This window comes from Puma concolor, chromosome D2 (genome assembly GCF_028749965.1).
Source record: "Puma concolor isolate L17-30 chromosome D2, mPumCon1.1.hap2, whole genome shotgun sequence".
In the NCBI taxonomy this organism is placed as follows: domain Eukaryota; kingdom Metazoa; phylum Chordata; class Mammalia; order Carnivora; family Felidae; genus Puma; species Puma concolor.
The window spans coordinates 46,949,909-46,975,961 of NC_141677.1; the positions used below are offsets into that span (position 1 = coordinate 46,949,909).

Consider the following 26,053-nt stretch of genomic DNA (forward strand, 5'->3'; position numbering starts at 1 on the left):
TCTGCACAAAGGTGGACTTCACCACTTTCCTGACCTAATCACTTAGACAGAAACCGTGATGCAGATTCTTCAAACACGAACGCCATGGTTCTGGAGCCTGTGGGCCTCAGCTCAAAGGCCACCACTGCTTGGATCCAAGCATTTGAGTTCTTACAGACAGATAATTCCTCTGTGCCTTTCACCTGCCTATACTCTCTAAGCATACTGGCTTTCCCCTGCCATAAAACGTACCTCACACATCATTTTGGAACTTCCTTCCCCACTAGACCATAAGTGTTCTAAGAGCTGATAATGTGTGTGTGTGTGTGTTTTCTGTCTCCAGCTCCTGGCACAACACCTGGTTACAACAGGAGGGAATCCACAAGTATTAGGGGAGTGAGGGTTGAAGCGAATCCCCTCAACCTTAGTGCACAGACCAAGCACAGTGCCCAGCACACAGCCAGCAAGTTATCCGTCAGTGTCAGCCATCATTCTTGGCCTCGCTGGTCACAACTATGCTCCAATCCTCCTCACTTTTCCCTCTCACCCTACTCCTGTATCTCATCAACTTCTCCCTTCGTACTCAGGTGCCCCATCCCACCATAAACTTTTTGAAACCTTCATCATTTCCCGTAATGCTTCGTCCATTTCTTTCCTTGCCCCCCACAGCCCTTCACTCTCTGCAGCCCCCTCACCGAGGCCACCTATTCTCCCATTCTCCAGGTCCCACAGAGCATAGAGATCAGGTTGCATACTCCTTGCTGCCCACTCCTATTTCCAATTCATCATTCCTTCTTGTGTAAATACCCCTCTTCCTTTTGAGTTTCATACCTCTTAGCTTTATCTTCTCATTTCTATTACCCAGCGGCTTTAGCCTCTGGTCAATTTGCTACGTTCACCAAAAATCCTGACCTTCTCTTTGCCACAGACTCTGACATCATCTACGGCAAATCCAGGGTCTCTACAGCCCAACAGACACCCTAACCTCACAGCGTTTGTATTTCTCTCTTGTAGAGGAGACCACTTGTTTCTTCTGGTCCTCACAGTGATGGTCACTCCTTGAACTTATTATCACCTATAATCATGTCCAGTATCAAAAATCTTCCTTCCAACAACAATGTGACCAAATGGAGCTCTCCTGTCCTTTATGCCCTCCATCTACTCCTAGTTGACCTGCTCCTGATTCCATTTGTCTCCCTAAGTTTAGACTTCATGGCTGATTATCTGAATCATTCTCTTACCAAACTGTTAACTCCTTTCATCCTTTGAATTTTACCACACATAGTGGACAACACCTCACCCTGGGTCAGCCCCTTAACCTGTGTTCAGGAATCTCATAGTTAGGCTGCCGGGAAGGAAATAATTTCATAGATGCACATTTTATTGCTACTGAAAATTTACTGGTTCCAACTTCATCATCTCCAGCAACCCTTTTCCTAGTCATTGTTTGGACTCCAATCAATTTCTTTGATCCTCTTGTCACGCTTCCTGTTTAACTCCCCATCTCTTTCATTCCTGTTGAACACATGTATCACTTTCCTGCTAATCAAATCCACTTATACCAATGCTCCTATAAACCATTCCTTTTGTATCTTTTGACTCTATTAAAGCAAGAAATCTATGAGTTATTCTAGATCAACACTTCCCACTAGAACTTTCTATAATGATGCAAATTTTCTAAATCTGTGTGACCCAATATGGCAGCCATTAGTAAGTAACATGGGACTAAACATTAGAAATGCAGCTGTTGCAAGTGAAATATTGAATTTGTTGTTTCATATAAATTTTAATGATTTGAATTTAAGCTTAAATAGCCACATATGGCTTCTGTATTGGATAACTTAACTTCTGACCACTCCTTCTGTCCCTTATAAGTCATAAATCACATATAAGTCTGCCAATTTTATATGAAAAACACCAAAGTCTCTGCTTTTCATCTCCATGCCAACTGCCCTGCTTGATCATGATACCTTCTGACTAAAATTCTTCAATGTCTCCCAATTATCTTCATAATAAAGTTTGTGCTTCTTAGCCAAACTCCAAGATACTTCATGTTATGACTGGTCCCTGCTTACCTTCTAGAGCCTCATCTCACCTCTCACTTTTCCCTGAGTTAAACTGTTAAACTTTTACATTCCCTAAACACTTAACTACTTACATTTCTCCATACACACCGCATTTCATATCTTGATTACCGACTTCTTATTTACATCTTTCTTGTTTGGGTAGTTCTCAATCCAGATGTTCCCTCCTCCAGTAAACCTTCCCCCGAACCCTAAGTAAAGCTAAGTACTTCCCTTCCAGGCCCCAAAGCATTCCATACAGATCTCAGTATTACCACAGACCACAGTAACTAGGAGTATCAGTAAGGATACCTGAATCTCCACTACTTGGTAAGGTAGTGATAGTGCCTGGCACAGTGGTTAGCAATATACCTGAAAGACTCAATACATATGTCATACTAGGCAGGAGCAGCCAAAGTGCATCCCAGGATTAGGCAACTTCCAATACTGATGCTCCCTGTCCCATCTTCCCTGTTTAGGGTTTTCATCTCTCAAGTCAGAGTTTGGTGTCTTGGTTTCTAGCACCAGGGAGCAGTAAAAACAAGTTACTCAAAAAAGTACCCCCAGTCTGTAACACAACCTAATCCTAACTTCTCCTCCTGATATGTGGCTTATCTAATGAAATATACATCTAATACTGATTTTTTTAAAAACTTACAGACTTCCTCACAACTTGAAATATTCGGATGATGAAACATTGAAGTATCTGGTAGTTCTCCATGAAGATACGACAGTTTTTCAATTCCAAAGGCTTCTTCATAGAAATGGGCCAGTAATGGTGGCATTTGACAACTCCACCTTCTATCTCTTTGGTTATCATGACAATAACATTAGAGTTATTTTCTAAAACCATTTGCCAGAAGTCATCTGTGGTACTTGGCAGTGGTCCTTGAGCAGCAATATAAAAATACTCTTCTCCAGAATTCATTATTCTAATATAACTAGCATTGATGTAGTCTTTGTTTTCTCCAAGAGGAACACGTGTTGAATCATCTATCATAAAAACAGAAATATCTGGTAGATAAAAGAAAAGTAGGAGATACAATACACCCTGGATTCATGAAAGTATTTCACACTGGTAAATTCATTCATCTCTTTGACAAGTAGAGAAGATGGCATAAGAGTGTCATTTCAAGAGTTATAGGAGTCCATGCATTTAAGTTCTTCCCTCCCCCAAACATAGTGGCATGACCTACAAAATACACAATGAGTGTTTTTTGTTTTCATCTGTTTCTACTAAATAGAGAAGGTTGCCATCAGAATCCAGACACTTTGAGAGATTTCTGTTAGATATGGCACAGGTATGATTAAGCCAAGGGAGTTACCTAACTCCTTTGAACTGAATGCAGCCAAGGAGGAGCCCTCTGAGGGGGCAAGGGAATGCCATTCTCTATAAATCCAGACAAGCTGCAAGCCCAGAGCAGTAAGGGCCAGGATTAAAAAAAAAAAAAAAATGACTGTGATAGTTGATCAGATCCAAACCCTAGGATTAATGGAATTCTACCAATGCCCCAACTACATGATAGTCAACTTTTATATCCATCCTCAGCATTCACTGGGTGAAACAGTATGTAATCAAAGCAAAGGTATTATGGCAAAATGATGTTATGAAGGGGATTTGCTCCAAGTAACATGGGACTCATGAAACATGAACTATTGCAACAAATATGAAAGAGGAAGCCAATTACTTGGCCTACTCACAAACTCCATTGGCCCCAGAGCTCTTTCTTCATTTTACATAGACATCTGGACCTCTGGCTCAACCACTGCTCCCACACAGACAATAAATGCCCTCAGCAAAGGACAGACCTTCCCTGCCAGGCAGTGGTCTCACCAAGAGCCCCTCCCTATTACTCAGAGTCCTGTGGGCCACTTATCTGGCAAATAGGGTATGACTGAGATAACTAAACAGGGCCTTACACAAGTTCTGATAGAACCCTTTTCAAATTCCAACATAGCAAACATAAACTTTCCTTTGTAAATATGAATAGATAGGAAAAACAATCACTAGATATATGAAGAAGGCTAGTACTTCACAAAAGGATACAATTTTTAAAAATCATAGCAAAGGTTTTCCTTCCTATAAGAGGGAAGAATACTTTAAAAGCTATTTTCATTTAAAATGAAATACAAAAAAGTTAGAGAGGGAGGGAGCCAAACCATAAAAGACTCTTAAAAACTGAGAACAGGGGCGCCTGGGTGGCGCAGTCGGTTAAGCGTTCGACTTCAGCCAGGTCACGATCTCGCAGTCCGTGAGTTCGAGCCCCGCGTCAGGCTCTGGGCTGATGGCTCAGAGCCTGGAGCCTGTTTCCGATTCTGTGTCTCCCTCTCTCTCTGCCCCTCCCCCGTTCATGCTCTGTCTCTCTCTGTCCCAAAAATAAATAAACGTTGAAAAAAAAAATTAAAAAAAAACAAAACAAAACTGAGAACAAACTGAGGGTTGATGGAGGGTGGGAGGGAGGGGAGGGTGGGTGATGGGTATTGAGGAGGGCACCTTTTGGCATGAGCACTGGGTGTTGTACGGAAACCAATTTGACAATAAATTTCATTTTAAAAAAATAATAAAAAAACAAAATGAAATATGAGAACATTATTTTATTATTTAAAAAGAATAACATGTTTATTGACATGTTATTAAATTATAAAGGAGGTAACAAAAGCAAAAGGTCTTCCTCATATATGAACATATATACAAATACATTATATTACTTTATATAAACATATAATAATAATAATAATAATAATAATAATAATAAACCTGGCAAGTATTCACCAAAATACTAGTGGCTATTTTATTACCTAATTGTTTATAGTGAACTTGTACCACTTTATAGTAGAAAAGTATTTATTTTTAAAAGGGAGATTAAATGTGTGAAAATCAAACAATCTAAACTAATAAAAGCTTGCCTTCAGATAAAAACCACAATTACTCAATTAAAACCTCTAAAGTGAGAAGTGAATAGAAAAACAAATTAGTGATTTAGAAAATTGGCTTAGAGATTTCCCCATGAACTCAGAAAAAAAGATGAAAACAATGATAATAATGAGTAAAATGTTAGGGAGTACAGAGCATATAAAGAAAATACATAAAAGGAATTTCAGAAGCAAAACTATGGAATACACAGTAGTAAGGAAATAGTTCAAGTGATGACAGGAGAAATGTTCCCCTAAGGGAAGAGACAGTTGTAGAATTTAGTGCTCACATGCACCCAGGCCCAAGCAGCATGTATGTATTCTGCATGCATCACCTCATCTGAACTTCAAAACGATCCTTTGAATGAGGTATATTATGCATGCTTTTCAGATGAGACACTTTTACTCAAAGTGGCTAAGTAATTTGTTCCCTATTATGCAGCAGTTCTTCTAGATTCCACAGTCTCCGCAAGTAACTCTATGATCTGCTGGCCCTCAAGGAAGACTCAAGGAAAGACCACTTCAAATGCCAGACAACATTACTGAAGACGGCCACTAAGACCTCAAGACTAGCGGAGCATAACGTCACAGAGATAGGAAGCAAAACTTCGCTACTGGATCACTAGAGGTCTTAGTGAGCTGTGCCACTCCCATTTCCAGTTCTCAGTTCCTGAATCCTGGCTGTGGCAGAAACATATACTGGATGCTAATTTGGAGCACATAGGACCTCCAAGAGAACACTGCCCAGCCCTTTAAGTTACCGCCACCTAGCTGGCACTGTAACTGAGTCTTCAAAAAGCCATGTCACTGTTCTATCAACCCAGCCGCTGTAGGAGGATGAGGAATATGTTAAGACCAGTGAATTCCATGAGCACGAGTCCACTGCCACAAATCATTTGCCTCAAGGTGAGCTCCTTGGTCAGAGGCAATGCTGTGTGGACTATCATGACGTTAGCTAAAGCATTCTGTGGGTCTCTGGAGGGCAGATTTGGTAGAAGTACTGCATGCAAAGAAGGCAAATCCATACACAATATCTATTCTGTAAAAAAACAAACAAAAAAAGGCACTGAAAAAAGCACTGTTCCTTCTGTGATAGAAGTAGTTCAATGTAATCAACGTGCTGTCAGGTATCTGGCTGAACACCCTGGGAAACAGTGCCATATTGGGGCCTCACTGTTGATCTCTACAGCTGACAGATTGGGCACTCAGCACAGGCCACAGCAAGGTTGACCTTGGTGACTAGAAGTTAATGTTGCTGAGCCTACTCATAACTTCTATTCTTGCCAGAACATCCACTTTGTTCATGAATCTACTGGGTAATGCACGGGTGACCGGGAAAGTGACTGGTATGCACAGAATGAGTCATTCTATCCACCTGATTATTAAATCCTCTCCTTAAGTCACCCTTCAGTGAACATTCACATACAACACAAATATCTTCATTATTTTTGCCCATCCCAAGAGGTCTAGCCACATACCTCTTCCTCAAGAACTCCTTGTAACCAACTATCCAATCATGTTCCTTCCAAGTCCCTGACCATCCAGCTAAGCCATGGGCCACAGCGCCTGAACTGGTACAGATTTGTACCTCTGGCCATTGCTCCTTCCAAGCAAAACGGACAACCAAGTATACTGCCCAAAGTTCTACCAATGGAGAGGATTTCCCTTCACCACTGTCCTTCAGGGATGTGCCCTCCAAAAAGTCTGTAGTGTTGCTGCTGTCTACTTCTAGGTGGTACCTGCATATGGTGCAGAACCATCTGTAAAGAACATCCCAATTTTCTCTTCCTCAGTCAACTAATCATAGGGAACTCCTCATGAGGTCACAGATGCAGGCTGGAAGAGAGGAGGTAAAGGAAAGAAGACCATGGACAGTTTGGTCCCTTCATCTAACTTACTTGTGCCTTCAAGGCTGGCTCAAACCCAACCTTGTATCTACAACTTCCATTTGATGATGGAGTGCTGCTTTGCACGCTCTACTTTCTGGTTTGATGGCCTATAGTTAAGTGTCCAGTCTCTACTAATACCTCATAGCAGGCAAAACTGTTCCTTAAAAGGTGAGTGGTTATACACAGAGATTGGCAGGGCTTTTCTAAAAGCCCATGGCCTGGGCTCTGATTCAGCCATAGGGGCCCGCCAAAGGCTCAAAACAGTACCCCTAGTTTCCACTGACATTGCATCTACTGGATCAACTGAGCAACTTGTACAGCAGCCTGGACTTGTAGAACTTGCACTTGTCCTGGGCCCCACTCAAAACCCATATTAGTGAAGGAGCCAGCGTAGCACACTGAAATGAGGAATATACTGTCTCCAAAGTCCAAAGAGGTTCATGAGGCATTCTACCTCTTTGGGCTATAGGAGAGGCCAGATGCAACATATTACCCTTCTCCTTAGAAGGGAATATTTTTATATTCCCCACACCACTGGACCTCTACAAATTTCAAAGAGGTCGAATTTTTGTTAGATTCATTTTCCACCCTGTGACACACAAATGTCTTACTGGTAAGTCTGGAGTAGTTAATTGCTACTTCTTATTCCCTAGATTCAATCAGCATAATGTCATCAATATAATGGACCAGTATAATGTCTTAAGTAAGGGAAAGCTAATCAAAATCCTTGGGAACTATGACATAGGGCTGGAGAACTGATCTATTCCTGAGATAGGGCATTGGATGTGTATTGCTGGCCATGTCAGCTGAAAGCAAACTGCTCCTGGTGGTCTTTACTAACAGATATGGGGAAAAAGCACTTGCCAGATCAACAGGTATACACTAGGTACCAGGGGATGTAATAATTTTCTAAAGCAATCAAATCACACCTGGTACAATGGTTGCAGTTACAGTCACCACCTGCTTAAGCTTATAATAATCCACTGTCATTCCCCAAGATCCACTTGTTTTCTGCACAGGTCAAATAAGTAAGATGAATGGGGATGTGGTGGGAATCACCACCACTGCACCTTTTAAATTCTTTATGGTGGCACTAATCTCTCTGTGCTCTCTCAAGAACGCAGCATCGCTTTTAGTTTACTATCTTCCTAGACAGAAGCAGATCTACAGGCTTCCATTTGGCCTTTTCCACCATAACTGGCCTCACTCCACAGGTAGGGATTCTGCCAGTTGCTGAGTATGCCTGTTCCAAGTATGCATTCCAGAACTGCAGAAATAACCACAGTGGTTCAGAACACACCGAACCCACTAGGAAATGGACCCAAGCTAAAACTCCGTTGCTTATCTGACCTCCATAAGTACCCCTCTTCCTGGTGGGCCAGGGTGACACTTTTGGTCTCCCAGAATTAGTGTCAGATTAGTGCCAGCGTCAGTAGTACTGGCAAACAAGACTCTTCTGCATTTAGGGGTTTGATGTGCCTATCTTTACCAGGACTTTGCCATATGTTCTCAGTTTTTCATAATCCCATTCTTTCTTAAATTCTATGCCCTCATTTTAATAGCAAACACCCTGCAAAGTATGGAATTCAAATTGCAAAGTAAGTCAGCCATTCATAGGATGAGACCCTGGGTTTGATTTTCAACATTCTGAGCTCCATGGCTACAGGAGATAAGGGTTTCTTTCAGGGAAAACACGAACACTTTTAGGTCATTTATGTGATGCTTGAGCTGGAAATTCAAATCCCTGAGATCATCCTTTTTTTCCCCTACTTGGCATAGCACAATTAGAAACAACCAGCCGATCTCATTATATTTGTTAGTTGACAAAAATGTTCTAAGGTATAAAATACACAGTCATCCAGACCTTGCTTCTTATAAGTATTTGTAAAGGAAAAGCCAATGGTGAGATTTTATTTATCTCTGTTACCATTATTACACCATGGATTATCACTGTTCTCTTTACTACTAGAAATAGAGTCATTAGTGCCTTTAAATTTTATCAGAGTAGGAAACCAATTCATAAAACTCATCCTTAAGATTCTGTTCCTCTAGAATCATTCTTGGTACCAAAATTTATATTAGTCAGTGTTCTCCAGAAAAACAGAATTGATAGGCCATATATATATATATATATATATATATATATATATATACAGTAGACAGATTTATTTTAAGGAACTGGCTCACACAACTATGCAGCCAGTCTGAAATTTGCAGGGCAGGCTGTCAGGCTGGAGATCCGAAGAACAGCTGATGTTACAGTCTTGAGTCCAGAGGCAATCTGGAGGCAAAATGGCTTCTTCCTTGGGGAACTTCAATCATTTTTTCTTAAGGCCTTCAACTGATTGGATGAAGCTCATCCATATTAGAGAGGATGATCTGAATTTCTTAAAGCCCAGTGATCTAAGTCTTAATTACGTCTAAAAATACTTTTACAACAACATCTAGACTCATGTTTGGACAAACATCTGGGTAGTGTGGCCTAGCCAAGTTGACATATAAGATTAAGCAGCACACAAGCTAAAAATTTTAATAGATGATTGGAAGGAGGAAGGTTTTCTTGAAACTTAAATAAGTTCCCTAGAAGACCAAATGAAAGAAAGCAAGAACTAAAACTAGGTTGGGGGTGGGGGGGAGGAAGTATATGCAAAACTACCAAGAGGCAAAAGTAAAGAGGTAATTAGGAAAAAGATGAAAGCCTTAGAAAAAAGATCCAAGAGACCAACCCTACAAATCATAGGAGCTCCAGAAAAAGAAAAACAGATTAGAGAGAGGAAGACCAATTACTAAATAACTGAAGAAACTCTCCTAGAGCTAAAGGAAGACTGAGTCTTCAGATTAAAAGGTTCTATGAATTCTACATAAGACCAATGAAATGAAACATACATGGTAACATTTCTGAATTCCAGGAAAAAATTAAAATGCCATAAGGTTTATGAATGAAAGAATATGTTTCTTACAGAATAAGGCCAGGTCGCCTGGGTGACTCAGTCAGTTAAGCGTCTGACTTTGTCTCAGGTCATGATCTCACGGTTCGTGGGTTCAAGCCCCATAATGGGCTCTATGCTGATGGCTTAGAACCTGGAGCCTGCTTCAGATTCTGTGTCTTCATCTTTCTCTGCCCCTCCCCCACTTGCTCTCTCTCTCTCTCTCTCTCTCTCAAAAATAAATAAACATTAAAAAATTTAGAATAAGGTCACGATACCATCGTATTTATTACCTGAAACACTGGAAGCTGGAGGACAATGAAGTAACACTCTGGAAAACAGTGAGGAGGTTCCTCAAAAAATTAAAAATAGATCTACCCTATGACCCAGCAATAGCAATAGCATGCTTAACTTTATAAGAAACTGTTAAACTCACTTCCATTGTAGCGGATGTAAAGTGTATCTCATGTAAAATGTATCTTATTATAGTTTTAATTTGCATTTTCTTACTGATTAATGATATAAACATCTTTTCACATATTTGTTATCCATACTTCTTCTTTCAAGCGGCCACTTAAATATTTTGCTCACTTATTGTTGGGTTATTTGTCCTCCTATCAAGCCATAGAAATTCTTTACATATTCTTCTTTTTTTAATTAAAAACATTTTTTAATGCTTATTTATTTTGAGAGCAAAAGAGCACGTGAGAGCGAGAGCGAGAGCAAGCAGGGGAAGGTCAGAAAGAGAGGGAGACACAGATCCAAAGCAGGCTCCAGGCTCTGAACTGTCAACAAAGAGCCCAATGCAGGGCTCGAACTCACGGACAAAAGAGATCATGACCTGAACCAAAGTCAGACACTTAACCGAACACAGCCACCGAGGAGCCCCAATTTCTTTACACATTCTAAACAAAAGCCCTCTGTCAGACAAATGTTTTGAATGTGTTTTCTCCCAGTCCGTTGTTTGCCTTTTCATTTTCATAACAGTACATTGAAAAGTAATATTTGTTTTAAATCAAAGAAGTCTAATTTGTTTTTTTCTTTTGCAATTTGGGGTTTTTGTGTCCTATTAAGAAAAACTCTGCCAAACCCAAGAACACTAAATTTTTCCCAAGTATTCTTCAGAAGTTTTATGGTTTTAATTCATATTAGGCCTATGATCTATTTTGAGTTAATTTTTATGTAAGGTGTGAGATAAGGGTATAGTTCATTTTTAAATATATGAAAATGCAACTGTCCAGAACCATTTGTTGAAATTACCCTTTCCTCATTGCTTGCATCCTAAAATTCAGATATCGTCTGCTCTGCCTTCCTTGCATAACTGTAGACAGCACTCCATGACATATATGAAAACGTGCTCTGTAAAGTGGAAAACTAATAGAAATCTAAGTCACTATCATTATTAGTTAGTTCTGAGTAGATCCTGACCCGAAGACAAGAAAAACAGAAAAAGTATTAGGCCATGACATGTGGTATGGCCCCACTCTTTTATTAGCCTTCAAAACACCTTTTAACCTCAGAGCTATTCCCTCTTCTGTGAAGTAGAAATTATGATATCCAATGGTCCACTTCAGGAGGATTTCACAGAGATTATATAAGATTATGCATTTTAAAATGCTTTGCAAATTATAAAATGCTATACAAATGCAAGATATTTACTTTATACCTAAAAATCCCTGGGTACATAATAAGGCCCATTCCTGCTTTGCGTAGTAGTATAGGGCCATAAATATGACTGCACAAGCTGAAACTTTGCAAAAGATCTTAATAATCAACAGGACAAATTATGATTGTTCTATAACCTTTTCCAAGGCACTATTTCTTCTTAACTCTATTCTTGTTCTACTAGGATTTCATCCCAGTGTTACTACTTTTCCTTTCTTTGCTTCAATTCATCTTTGTTGACCAAGCAACTTTTGATAACCCATTTTTATAAAAGGTAACGTGGGCTTATCACTAAAAAATAAGGAGGCAACAAAACTCTACGCTTTGCTATCTGTGCATGAGCTGAGTAACAGGTACACAGTGACCAACTGCAGTAGTATTTTAAAAGAAGCAAAAAAAAAAAAAATGACATGGTTAGTCACTGATCATGATGCACATCTGTTATTTACATAGTAATCTGCAGACTGAAGAGCTAGAAGTGAAGTTTGTACTTTATGCAATTACTCATAGTTAATATATTGTGATCACTGAAATTTGAATTGTGTTGTTGGGGGAATGGTGTTCTTCACTAAACACACTAACTGAAATTTGTGCATACTGGAGCCATGCAAAGTGAGGCTTGCATATACTTGCAGTGTGCCAAGATATGTGAATCTCCCAATTAGTCTTCCCAGCATTTGAAGAGAGGAATAAATGAATTATTTTCCTGGCTTTCTTGATGTGATTCTTTTTGAACCTTCTCTATTACTTCAAAAAATGTGTGGTGAAGAAATCAAAGAAACCTTTGAGGAACCTGGGTGGCTCAGTCGACTGAGTGCCCAACTCTTGATTTTGGCTCAGATCATGATCCCAGGGTCCTGGGGTTGACCCCTACATTGGGCTCCACACTGAACATGGAGCCTGCTTGAGATTCTCTCTCTCTGTCCCTCTGCCTCTCTGCCCCCCGTTCACATGCACATGCATGTTCTCTCTCTAAAAGGAAAAAAAAACTTTCTATGATTGTTACTTAAGGAGGCTTATTTGAGATTAAATTACACTGTAGTATAAGGCAGATAAATCAGTGGGCTTTAAAACAAAAGTTGACTGAATAACAACTGATTTTCTTTTAAGAGAAAATCAAAGGGTTTTACATGATTTTCCTTAGTTTTAGCCATTGAACTTTTGTTTTGTTTTGTTTTTTTTATTTCAGGAGTAAAATTTAGTGATTCATCACTTACATACAACAACACCTAGTACACATCACAACAAGTGCATGCCTTAATGCCCATCACCCATTTAACCCATCCCCCCAACCCAGCTCCCCTCCAGCAACCCTTGGTTTGTTCTCTAGAGTTAAGAGTCTCTTGTGGTTTGCCTCCCTTTTTGCTTTTATTTTATTTTTCCTTCCCTTCCCCTATATTCACCTATTTTGTTTCTTAAATTCCACATATGAGTGAAATCGTATAGTATTTGTCTTTAACTGACTTATTTTGCTTAGCATAGTACATTCTAGTTCCATCTATGTCACTGCAAATGGCAAGATTTCATTCTTTTTGATGGCTGAGTAATATTCCATTACATATGTGCACCACATCCCCTTATCCAATCATCAGTTGATGAATATTTGGACTCTTTCCATACTTTGGCTATTGTTGATAGTGCTGCTATAAACATGGGGGTGCATGTGCCCCTTCGAATCAGTAGTTTTGTATCCTTTGAATAAATACCTAGTTGTGTAATTGCTGGTGCTATTTTTAACTTTTTGAAGAAATGCCATACTGTTCTCCTAATCACTGAACTTTTTGTATCTTCACATCTTTTTTCTCTTTAGTTGTCACTCTTCTTGTACCCAGAGTAAAGAGTTCAAGTCAGACCAAATGTCAAACGTACCCCATATCCTAAAACAAGCTTCTTGTAATCCTCATTTTAAAGTCTTGTTTGCATTTGGTTCCTTGAGGGCTAACTGCACATGTAGGTGTAGGAATTACATAACTGGAACCTCTGACTTCTCAGACTAGCACCAAATTGTTGGTATTATCTCTTAAACATTACCCTGATTTCAGGAATATTCATCAATGTACTTCTGCACACTCTCCCCGCAGGAGATAGCAGAATTAATATTTTAACTATCTGGGAAGGTACTCATTAGTCTATAATAATAAAGCTATTTTAGATCTGAATGAACCAACTAAACATAAAGGTATTTATCTAATTATGGCAGTCACTATTCTACCCTAATTTCTATGATAACCACCTCAAGTCTAGTGGGAGAAACAGGAGCATAAATAGATAAATAAAATATAATTTGGTAAATTGGGGAGGTCAGTCACAAGATGGTATGAGACTATTAGAGAAACACCAAACCTAGCTTTGAGGAACACAAGGAAGGTCGGGCTGAGCTAGCTCTGAAAAACAGTAGGAATTACCTCAGAAAAGAAAGGAGGATGGATGGTTCTTGCAAGGACCACAGGTTCAAAGGCCTGGAGACAAAGAAAGAGAATGAATTCCAGAAACCAAAAGAGGTTCTGTCAGAGAGCTGTGGCAACAGAGGTGGAATAGATGCCATGATGCTAAAGAGCTTTACCATGACAGTAACAGGGAGCCAAAGAAGAGCTTGGAAGGGATTTGTGTTTTAGGAAAGTCATTTCAGTAGCTGCTGTGAGTAGATGGGCATGGAAGCAGTGAAGAAGACAGACCAGCCGAGAGATGAAATCGGCTCAATCCAAGCAGTGGTTAGAACTGAGACATGGGGGAAGATTCTGGGGGTATTAAGGAAGTAGAATTAAAAGGGCTTTGTGACCACTTTTGAATATTGCGCGTGACTCAAAGTTTTCTGGTGTGGACAACTGGGTGGTTACAGTAAATAAGATACAGGAGGAAGGAGAAAGGTCAAGATGGAGGAAGAAAAATGGTAAAGTAACACGAAAAATATTTTACTTTGAAAGGAATGTGAGGCATAGAATGAGATTTCCTGCCTAAAATTAAAAATGTCTTGTATTTTGTTTCTACTCTTTGGATGGCCTGAGACAGATAAATCCTGTGAGCAACTGGGTGGGAAGGAGAGGGGCACTAGCTTCACCCAGTACAGGGAAGCAATGTGGAGGGCCCTTAGAGAAAATCAAAGAGCAACCTCCTATTGCAGGGTAGATTGGCAGTTTTATTGTCCAAGGCAGAGGATATAAATAGCTCCACTGTATCCGTGTGTCTAAACAAAATGGCCAAGGAAAGTGGTTAGGGCTTGGGGTACCAAAAGTAAGAGGTGTCTCAGACTACTAGACTTTATATTTTGGATATAGTTCATGGCCTGACAAGTAGCATATGCATAAGAAGAAGGTTTAAAGACTTCTGTAAATAACCCTATGTTAGTTGCTGGAAGAAGTACCTGGAATAGAAGACTTGAACTTGACCATGTTCTAGCATATTTAAGAATATGCCCAGGCTACCCACTAGCTAGCTACCAGAGCTCTTTGTCATGATCACAGGTCAAAATGCCTAATACTGAAAGCCATACAACCCACTTTTTATCTTTCCCGCAATGTAAACAGGAAAATAAAACCATTTTTAGCTTACATGGAAGAACATCTCGATATCTGTTTTTGTCTCTGTTGCGTAGGTCATTCCCAGAGTTGAACTCACCAGGTAGGTTCTGAAAATCTAAAGTCTTTAAAAGGTAAGAAATATAAGTCACATATTTACTACGACAAAAAGAAACAAGAAAAAAAATCTGCCTTTGCTTAGTGTTCATGATCCTTAAACCTCTATATGGCATGACCCAATGTTAAATGTGTTGTACGATAAGTGAAGTCAAAACCGCATTAAAAAATACTACAGAAAGGGGCACTTGGGTGGCTCAGTTGGTTAAGTGTCTGACTTTGGCTCAGGTCATGATCTTGTGGTTCGTGAGTTTGAGCCCCACATCGGGCTCTGTGCTGACAGCTCAGAGCCTGGAGCCTGTTTTGGATTCTGTGTCTCTCCCTCTCTCTCTGCCCCTCCTCTACTCATGCTCTGTCTCCCTCTCTCAAAAACAAATAAACATTAAAAAAAATACTATAGAAAATACCTCAAATTTGAGATGTCAATCAACAAGTTGTTTGATAAGAAAATGCTAATCTCTCTAAAGATGCATTTTTCCCTTAAACTTCAATATTTTTCCTTTTTCATAAAAAAGCCAATACAGAACATTCCCTTCTTGGACTTAACCATAAATCTATTATTTTATAAGCAAACAAATAAAAATAACAGAAAAAAATATATATATAAACATAAACCAAAAAAAAAATATAAGCAGACTCACAATTTACTCCTTGGCCCATGAAGGAATTATCAGGTATCAATTAAGGAATTCTCCCTTCCAAAAAAATTTCATTACCAAGTGTGAATTCAGTAAACACTGATTGAACATTTAATACATACTCAGCACTTTTCTAGATACTGGAATATAAAAATGAACCTGAAAATTTTCCCATCCTTAAGGAGCTATCAGAGCAGTCAGAGGGGGACCTATGAGATCAATGTACAGAGATGCTAGTATGATGGTAACACTGATGACTGTCATCAAAAGTTAGTCATATGACAGTATGTGTGTGTGCGGAAGGCAAGGAGAGCGGAGGTGAGCAGGTACCACTCCAGGTAAAAGGACAGGAATAAAGGCACGGGGGCATACATCTCCTCTTGGGGAAATAGTGAATAGGATGAGAACAAGAGAACAGAGAACATGATCTAGCCCAGGGGGAAACGAAAACTACCCAGGAACGCCTTGTTTCATGTACAAAAGAAGCAGAGATGTATCCAGTCCTAGTCTATGAGAATATTTGTGGATAAAGCCTGTGAGTCTATACTTTTCAAAAGCTCTTCAGTAACCCTTCGGTAGCCAACCTGGCACCACCAGTCTTTAAATAAGTGCTGGCAACCACTGACATGGCCGATGAGAAGCTAGAGAAGGTGTTAAGCAGTAGGATAGTAAGATTTTTACCCTTTTAATTTTTATGCAAATTAATCCTAAAATTAATTTGGGAAAAAATATCTGTAGGAAGAACTAGAAGAATTTTGTAAAAGAAGAGTAAATGAGGGAAGACTAGTCTGAACAAATAGTAAAAGATCCCATGAAGCTACACTAATTAATAGAGTTTGGTAACAGCATATGAATAAACAAATCAATGGAAGAAGTCCAAGAATACATTAAAGTGTATATATCACTTCAGTATATAATAAAAGTGGCCTTTTACATCACTGAATAGAAGTTTCAAGAGGATCATGGGACAAGAGGATAGATATATAACGTGGGGTCCCTAACAAATACCTTATAAAAAATTAAATTCTAGTTGGATCAAAGATTTATACATTTTAAAAAATTTATACATTTTAAAAGATATTAGTAAGAAACATGAAATAATTATGATCTTAGAGTGAAAGGGCATCTAAAGGATACAGAAAACCCTGAAGTCCCAAAAGATTGCTGTATTTGACCACTAAAAAATACCACTCTTCTTACTAAATGTGTATGTGCATGTACGCACATGTATGTGTGGCACATACAACAAGGGAGGAAAGTTACCATATAAAGCACATACAAAAGAGACAATTTCTTCATTATATAAAGCTATCAATTGATAAGAAAAAGAATAAACATTAATTGAGCAAAGAATTGGAACTAACAGTTCACTAAAATAAATATAAAAGGCTTAAAAAAAATATGGAAAGTAATTCCTCTGTTCTCAAATAAGTGTCAATTAGATCATCAACAAGAAATCATTTGTCATGTAAGAGATAAGCAAAGATCCAAAAATTAAATAGCACAAAATACTGGTGGTCTTCCTAGTAATTTGTTCTAAAGAATACTAATACAGGGGTGGCTCAGCCGGTTAGGTGTCCCACTTCAGCTCACGTCATGATATCATGATCTGTAGGTTCAAGCCCCACGTCGGGCTCTTTTCTCACAGCTCAGAGCCTGGAGCCTGCTTCAGATTCTGTGTCTCCCTCTCTCTTTGCCCCTCTCCCCCGTGCTGTCTCTCTCTCTTACTCTATCTCAAAAATAAATAAATATTTAAAAAATTAAAAGAAAAAACAAACAAAAAACAAAGAAAGATATACTCGTGATGGAGTCTTTCATTAAAAAAAAGGATACTCATACATATGTACAGGCATATGAAGGGGGGTAACTGCTGTTCATAGTAGCCTAGAACAATCTAAATGAGCATGATAGGGGACTACGTAAAGAAAAGAAGGCCTTTAGAGCTATACAACTAACTATACTATGCAACCCTTAAAAAGAATGAGATTTTAGGAGATAGAGCTATATGTACTGATAATATATTTGGAAATTATTTCTCAGGTGACACATTTTTTTTTAAGGAAGGAAAGGGTAATGGTGAATAAAGTACATGCTAATGCTTTTCTGGACATTTGGATGACAAAGTTAATAGTGGAAAGGGAGCCTAGGAAGTCAAGAGAGAAAAAAAAGATACTTTATCCATTTTATAACCTTTCATGCTATTTAACCTCTTTTTTTAACTATATACACCTATTTCTTTAAAAACAAACTTAATATTTAAAAACAAAGACAAAGTACTCAATTTAAAAAACACAGAAAAAAAAAAAAAAGAAAAAAACCCTCTAGTAGTAATGTGGAAAATCAGAGACTTTTGTTAAAACCAAAATATTTACCATAAATTCCTGGAGGATTTCAAATTCTGCTACTTTTTTCTCAAGCACATTAAAACAATCCTTGATGGTTAATTGCTCATGAAAACTGAATATTAATGGTCGAACATGAGCCAGCTGAGCTAGCTCCCTTTCAGAAACAATTTGTATACCTAAGAAAAAGAAAAATTCACATTTGTAAGTTACTTGTACGTATGTGAAGGGAGATTTTCTTTCTGTTGTTGCTTTTTCTTAAATAAAGGCACAGCCACCTATGGATTACTGGAAATTTGTGTTTCCAGAAGTGAAGAAATCTGTTACTTTGAAAGAAAGTATTCTTGGTTTGAAAAATCATGATTATGTACTTTGAAATTACACAAAACCCACTATTCTTGGAAAAACTGTTAAGTGCTATATAAATAAAAGATGCTATAGACTGAGAAGTGTTCTATTTAACAATGTGAATTGAGTATATGTATTGACAATTATGCACAGCAAGCATGTGCAAACAAGACTTGGATGGGAAAAAGTGAGAACTTTTGTCTTCCCTCAGACCAAGTATTTAACATCCCTGGAGTTTGAGAGGAGAGGATGTGGAGAGTCTAACACACTTCTCACTCTAAAATAGATCAAGGACACTCATGCACACACAAACATACAACACAAATACACCCCCCACAAGGATAGAGAGGCTCTATGTGATATCACTAATAAGACTAAAAAATATATATAATATATAACTTGTAATTATGTATTATATGCATATATATATACATTATATAGTTACACATTTATAACCAATAATAATAGAAGAGAATACATGCTATTCAATAGTACACATGGAGGGTTTTTTTTAACGATGATGTTTTATGTCATGTTGACAATCTAGATTCCAAACAGCCGAAATTTTACAGATCATGTCCACTGACCAAAATGCAATAAATCCAGAAGTCAGTATTAAAAGAATATTTTTAAAATTTCAGAATTTTGAAGTAAAATGCTCACGTGAAGCCAGTTCTCAAAATCTCTTTTCAAAGCCAAATAATATGAACAAAAATAAAGTTAACACCAGCAAATATATATATATATATACGTATATATATATATATATGTGTATATATATATATATGTATATATATATATGTATATATATATATATACATATACATATATATATATACACAAGAAGCAATTCCACAAAAGAATGAGGATAAAAAGTAAAAAATTCTAAGAATGTGCACAGCCCTGTGAAACTCTTCTTGTCTTGGAACCCTATTTTAACCAAAAGCTCTTTGTGGGGGTGGAAGTGAGGGGCTGTTGGTTGGGAGAGATAGCCACAGAAATCCTAAAATTTCTCACAAATATCTCTAACCTGAATATGAGAGGAGATCTAGGAAGCCTAGAGGGGGAGCTAAAGTTCTGCAAGAGTAGAAGCCATTTTGATCATCGTTGATGCCCAACAGAAAAATACTTAGAGCTTCCCATGTATCCCAGCCTTGCTAGAACAAAAGCTGAGAGAAGGGAGAGAGGAAACGAAAGAAAAGGTAGAATGATTGTAATGGACACTGTTGTTGACTCTCCAACACTGATTCTACCCTGATGGTTAGTTAAAGCCATAAGTGATCATTCCACAATGACTCCCTTGCCAGTGAATAATTCACAATATGTAGATGACTTGATCCAATGGGAAGCAAGAAGTATATTCAGGGCTTGTGGGCAAGGAAGAGAAGCAAGCCTCTCTCTCATCTCCATCCCTTGCCCAGACATAGATACAGACATATAAGACCCTGATTATTACAAGCAGCCCTACTGTGACATAAAAGGAATGAGCTGAATACAGCAAATATGAAAAATATATACATAAAGAACCTATGCTCTTAATGACATCACTGAGAAACTGATCAAATTGAACTTGGAACACTTCCTACCTCTGCACTTCCATTATGGGAGAAAATATATTGCTGTGGTTAACATCATTTTGAATTTGGTTTCTTTTTATTGCGGCCTGGTCCAAGAATTCCAATCAAGGTGGACAGGTCAGGCTTCAGCTACAATAATGGCAATGGGATTTTTGCAGAGGGGCAGTTCTTTTCTAGCTATTTGGTTCGACATCATTGGACAGGTTTGAAGAACAGGTGCTTCCCCCTAACATGGTCCAAAAATAACACTGCAGAATGGTCTACCACAAAAACTGCTAGCTTTGCTGTAAGGAGGAATCTGAGGAAGCTGGACACCGCTGCTCGAACCACTAGCTCCTGGATGACACTACTATAGCAACCATGGAGGAATTAGAAAGTCAGCACCACAACTGTTGGTGCTAGTGATGTACCATTTCAGTCATAATGAGACACAAGGAATACCACGCGTGTTATGGTGCGTACCAGCAACTTGAGAGCTTCTCCACAGATTTAAGTCTTGGCTAAGTGCATACAACTGGTCAAACCCACATAACTTCAGGATTTCCGGGAAATGTAATTTTTAGTTTTCCTGCCTGGGCCATACAGAAAGACAAGTTAGGAGAAGGATGTGATCAAAGCTGAGTAAGCTAATCTATAATATCTTCTATTCAACAATTCATCCACACCCTGTGAGTTTTCTGTTCCTTTTCCCCTAACCCTTCTGCACATTTGTCATTATCTGCTCAGGCAAAATCCAGCCCTCAAAGTGTAGTTTATAATGGAAGATAACTAATCAAATCAAATGGAATGAGAATCAACAAGAATTCATTCATGCTCAAACTGAAAAATCAAGGAGATGCAGAACTATACATGTTACTGAGCAAGATGGAAATAAAATGCAAGATGAAGAAAAAAAATGAGCAATGCAATCTGGTAGGCAAAAAAATTTAATCCATTCTGAATGGAACATAACTTATATTGTAGATCTATGATCTGTAGGAAGAAGTAATAGAATATAAATTATTTTAAATGAGTTTAAAAGTGAGATTTTAAAAAACAGAATGGCCTCTTTTTTTAATGTTTATTTATTTATTTTGAGAGACAGAGACACGAGCGGGGAGGGACAGAGAGAGAAGGAGAGAGAGAATCCCAAGCAGGCTCAGCTATTCTCAGCACAGAGCCAGATGTGGGGCTCAATCTCACAAACTGCGAAATCATGACCTGAGCCAAAACCATGAGTCCAATCGATACTTAACCGACTGAGCCACCCAGATGCCCCCCAAAAAACAGAATGGCCTCTTATATTAGGTTCCTAAAGTAGTCAAATTCACAGTACAGAAAGTAGAATGGTGGTTGTCAGAGGCTGGGGGAGGGAGAATGGAGAGTTAAGTACTTAATGGGTACGGAGTTACAGTTGAGGAAGAGGAAAAAGTTCTAGAGATGGATGGTGGTATTGCTTGCACAGCAGTAAGAATGTACTTAATACCACTGAACAGTACACAGAAAGATGGTGAAGATGATAAATTTTATGTTCTGTGTATTTTACCACAATTTTTAAAATACTACTAACAACCCAGATTCTTTGCATCACTTATAGTCTGTTATCCAGAGATCAGCTGCTATTATAAAGCTAGATTCTCCTCATGGTCACAAAAAGATGGTCAACAGCAATCAGAGCCATGTATTTTCTTGCTTACAACCTATTTATTTTCTTTTTTAAAAAATTTTTTAATGTTTATTTTTGAGAGAGAGGCAGAGCACAAGTAGGAGAGGGGAAGAGAGAGAGGGAGACACATAATCCAAAGCAGGCTTCAGGCTGCAAGCTGTCAGCCCAGAACCCGATGAGAGGTTCGAACTCATGAACCGCCAGATCGTGACCTGAGCAGAAGTTGGACACTTAACTGACTGAGCTACCCAGGCGCCCCACATGCAAACTATTTCTTAAATGCAAGGACAAAGTTTCCCCAAGGCATCCAACAAACCTTTACCTGAATTTCAGGCAGGCCAAGTGTCTGAAACATAGCTGGCAAAACAAAACTGGCAAAACCTAACTGGCATATCCTCAGATCATTCAGGTTCACACCCTGAGTTAAAAGCAATTTCTCAACCTGCCTTGCTGCAGCTCGATGGAAAAGAGATGAAATGAGTGCTGAAGAATCAGCTAGAGTGATCACTGGTGCCACTATACAACATTTGCAGCAACCTCAACCCAAGTGCACAGACTAGGGTGCAAAAAAACCTTTGTGCAAAATTCAAGCCATCCTTCCAGCTCCTCCCTAGCTGTTCCCTACCGGTGCCAGCAAAACTCCCCTACATCTCAGTTCTGATGCCTCCCTAGGTCTTACCCTAGAGCCAGAGGGGAGGTCACACCTATGGGGGACAGAGGTTTAGATGGAGAAAGCATCAGAAAAGAGGCCAGATTTACATTTTTAAAAAATTTTTTAATGTTTGTTTATTTTTGAGAGAGAGAGACAGAGCACAACTGGGAGAAGGGCAGAGAGTGAGGGAGACACAGAATCCGAAGTAGGCTCCAGGCTCTGAGCTGTCAATACAGGTCCAATGCAGCGCTCAAACTCACAAATTGTGAGATCATGACCTGAGCCCAAGTCAGACGCTTAACCAGTGGAGCCAGCCAGGTGCCCTGCCACATCTACATTTGTATCAATATCACCTGGGAAGTGCCTTGAAAATAATGGAAAACAGTGTGGAGGTTCCTCAAAAAATTAAAAATAGATCTACCCTATGACCCAGCACTGCTAGGAATTTACCCAAGGGATACAGGAGTGCTGATGCATAGGGCACTTGTACCCCAATGTTTATAGCAGCACTTACAATAGCCAAACTATGAAAAGAGCCTAAATGTCCATCAACTGATGAATGGATAAAGAAATTGTGGTTTATACACATAATGGAATACTACGTGGCAATGAGAAAGAATGAAATATGGCCTTTTGTAGCAACATGGATGGAACTGGAGAGTGTGATGCTAAGTGAAATAAGTCCTACAGAGAAAGACAAATACCATATGTTTTCACTCTTATGTGGATCCTGAGAAACTTAACAGAAGACCATGGAGGAGGGGAAGGAAAAAAAAAGTTAGAGAGGGAGGGAACCAAACCATAAGAGACTCTTAAAAACTGAGAATAAACTGAGGGTTTATGGGGTTGGGAGGGAGGGGAAAGTGGGTGACGGGCATTGAGGAGGGCACCTGTTGGGATGAGCACTGGGTGTTGTATGGAAACCAATCTGACAATAAATTTCACATGAAAGAAAGAAAGAAAGAAAGAAAGAAAGAAAGAAAGAAAGAAAGAATAGGGATTTCTGGATTCAACCCAACAAATGCTGAATCATAACCTTAAATAATAATTAAATTAAAAAAAGAATGAGGTAAAAAATAAGTTTACAGACCTAAGAAAATAAAGATCAAAACTACATGATTACAGGGGCACCCAAGTGGCTCAGTCACTTGAGCGTTCCACTCTTGATCTCGGCTCAGGTCATGATCTCATGGTTTGTGGAAGAAGAGACAAAAAACAAAAGATAGTGCATGTATGGACATCATCAGAAGTTCAGAATAAAAACTTAAGATACAGTGAGGAACTCCAGAAATCATCCTTCCTGGTACAAGCGCAGAGAGGGAAGCAGCAGCTTCTACAGGCAAGGTATGATGTCCCATCCAGTTCCTTTCCCCTATCTTCCCTAAGGATCAGAAGCAGAAGAAGTTGGGAAAAGGGCAGCAAACTCTATTGTCCACAAAACACAAGTTAAGACACAATAACTTTGGGAATTGGGAGGGGAGGAAAGCATCCTAGGCTCAGACCATAACATATCCTCTACCCCTAAAGAAAAGACAGGTAACTGAGAAGGCACCATCTCTAAGAACCAGGGACACTGCACCTGTCTACAACTAATACTCAATAAAGACAACAGAGAATCCACTCCCACCCCCAATTAGGTTAGCAAGTAACATAATTACAAACAAGAGCATTCTGTTGCTGGGAAATGAACAAGGTCATTGACAGAAACCTTCTCTGAGGTTCAAGTGCAATGCGGAGACCTAAAGCAGAGGGTAGACATTGAAATAAACCCTCTGGCATTTTCCATTCTAAGCACAAGGTAGCAATACAGGAATTTGAAGCTGGTGATGCACTAGGAGTAACCCTAGCAACATAAAAACTCAAACCCTGCTCAATTCCTGACTAAACTGACTTAACTCACCAGACTGAAGGCCTGCAAAAGGAAGAGGTATGCCTATTCTTATTTACCCCAGTCTCTAGAACACAAGATATCCAGATTTCAACAAAGAAATTATATGTACACAAAGAAGCAAGTAAAGTAAAAAAATAAAACTGCCAAGAGATAAAGCAATCAAAGGGACCAGGCAGAGATAAAACATAAATGTTAAAACTATCAGACAATGAATTTTATTTTTTTTTAATTTTTTTTTTCAACGTTTATTTATTTTTGGGACAGAGAGAGACAGAGCATGAACGGGGGAGGGGCAGAGAGAGAGGGAGACACAGAATCGGAAACAGGCTCCAGGCTCCGAGCCATCAGCCCAGAGCCTGACGCGGGGCTCGAACTCACGGACCGTGAGATCGTGACCTGGCTGAAGTCGGACGCTTAACCGACTGCGCCACCCAGGCACCCCCAGACAATGAATTTTAAATAAGATCGAAGTTAAAGGCTTCAGTGGAAAAGTGGGCAACATGCATAAAAAATGCAGAATTTCATCAGAGCTAGGGAAACCATAAAAAATCAAGCAGAAATCCTAAAAATGAAAATTTCTATAATAGAAATAAAGAATGCTATCAGTGGGCTTATCTATGGGCTTGATACAGACTAGAAAAGAATCCGCAAACTTGAAAATAGGTCAATAGGCATTACTCAAACTGAAAGAGAAAAAAGAGTCAGGGAAGCCACAGTAGACAGCATCCAAGAACTACAGCCCAATATCACACAGATTAATATTCCTATAATTAGAAACCCAAAATAGAACAGAGAGTGGGAGTGGAATTGGGCAGAAGAAATATTTGAAGTGACAATGGTTGGGGATCCTCCAAAATGAATGAAAGACACCAAGCCTCAGATACAAAAGCTCATCATCAACAATACAAGTTATAAGACAACCCAGAATCCTACAACCAACAAAAATGTCTTTCAGAACAAATGAAGGAGAAATAAACACTTTTACAGACAAATACTGAGAGTTCATTAGCAGCACACTTGCACTGTAAGAAATGCTCAAGGAAGATCTTCAGGCAGAAGGAATATACTACAGAACAGGAAACTGACTCTACACAAATGAAAAGTTGTACAAATTCCATGAAAGTAGATAAATATAAAATTCTTTTTTTTCTTAATTTTCACTTTCCTGGAGGGTAACTGGCTATCTAAAACAAAAGCACTGAATACATATTTTTCATAATTATTGTTATGTAAAAGAAACATTTGACAACAATTGTACAAAAGATTCACAGGAATAATTAGGAAGACACTATTGGAAGGTCCTTTTGCCAAGTGTTATAATGTTATTTGAAGATAGAAAAAACAGACTGTGAAAAATTAAAGATGTATATATATTATAAATCCCAGGGCAACCAAGAGAACACTTTTAAAGAGGTATAACTAAAAAGCCATTGGGAAAATAAAATGTTATTACAAAATAATCCTAGAGAAATCTGCAAAAAAAAGGAAAAAAGATAAAGAATAGAAAGAATAAATAGAAAGCAATTAGCAAGATGGTAGAGTTAAAAGACGGTAATATAAATGCAAACAGTCTAAATACACCAATTAAAAAAACAGAAATCAGGAAACTGGGTGAAAAAGCAAGACCCAATCATACAATGCCCATAAGAAACCACTTTATATACAAAAATGTAGGCAAGTTAAAAGTAAAAGGATAGAAAAATATGTACCATGGGAACACTAATCAAAGGAAGGTGGAGTGGCTCTATTAACATCAGAGAATATCAAAAACAAAGTAGACTTCAGACCAAGAACATTACCAGGGTTAAAAAAGTCGTTAATTGGGGGAAGAAGGATGAATAAGGGGAACAAAGAGAATTTTAGAGCAGTGTAACTATTCTGTTTGACACTAA

General features: G+C 38.7%; 1 protein-coding gene across 14 annotated transcripts in view; it reads right to left on the minus strand.

The window, feature by feature from the left end:
* Window positions 1-26,053, minus strand: part of PTPN20 (protein tyrosine phosphatase non-receptor type 20) — a 113,733-nt gene that overhangs the window by 12,159 nt on the left and 75,521 nt on the right. For 7 of the 14 annotated variants that reach the window (XR_015241687.1, XM_086680219.1, XM_086680217.1 and 4 more), the window contains 3 exons: window positions 18,079-18,227; window positions 14,986-15,076; window positions 2,701-3,035 (listed from right to left, as the gene is read on the minus strand). Coding sequence is in view for 13 of the 14 variants with exons in the window: in XM_086680219.1 (XP_086536345.1) it covers window positions 2,701-3,035; window positions 14,986-15,076; window positions 18,079-18,227 (575 nt within the window). In the remaining variant the exon portion in view is untranslated. Of the gene's footprint in view, window positions 1-2,700; window positions 3,036-4,733; window positions 5,995-14,985; window positions 15,077-18,078; window positions 18,228-26,053 lie in introns of those variants that run through there. The other 7 variants (XM_086680224.1, XM_086680223.1, XM_086680225.1 and 4 more) reach the window with 3 other exon arrangements.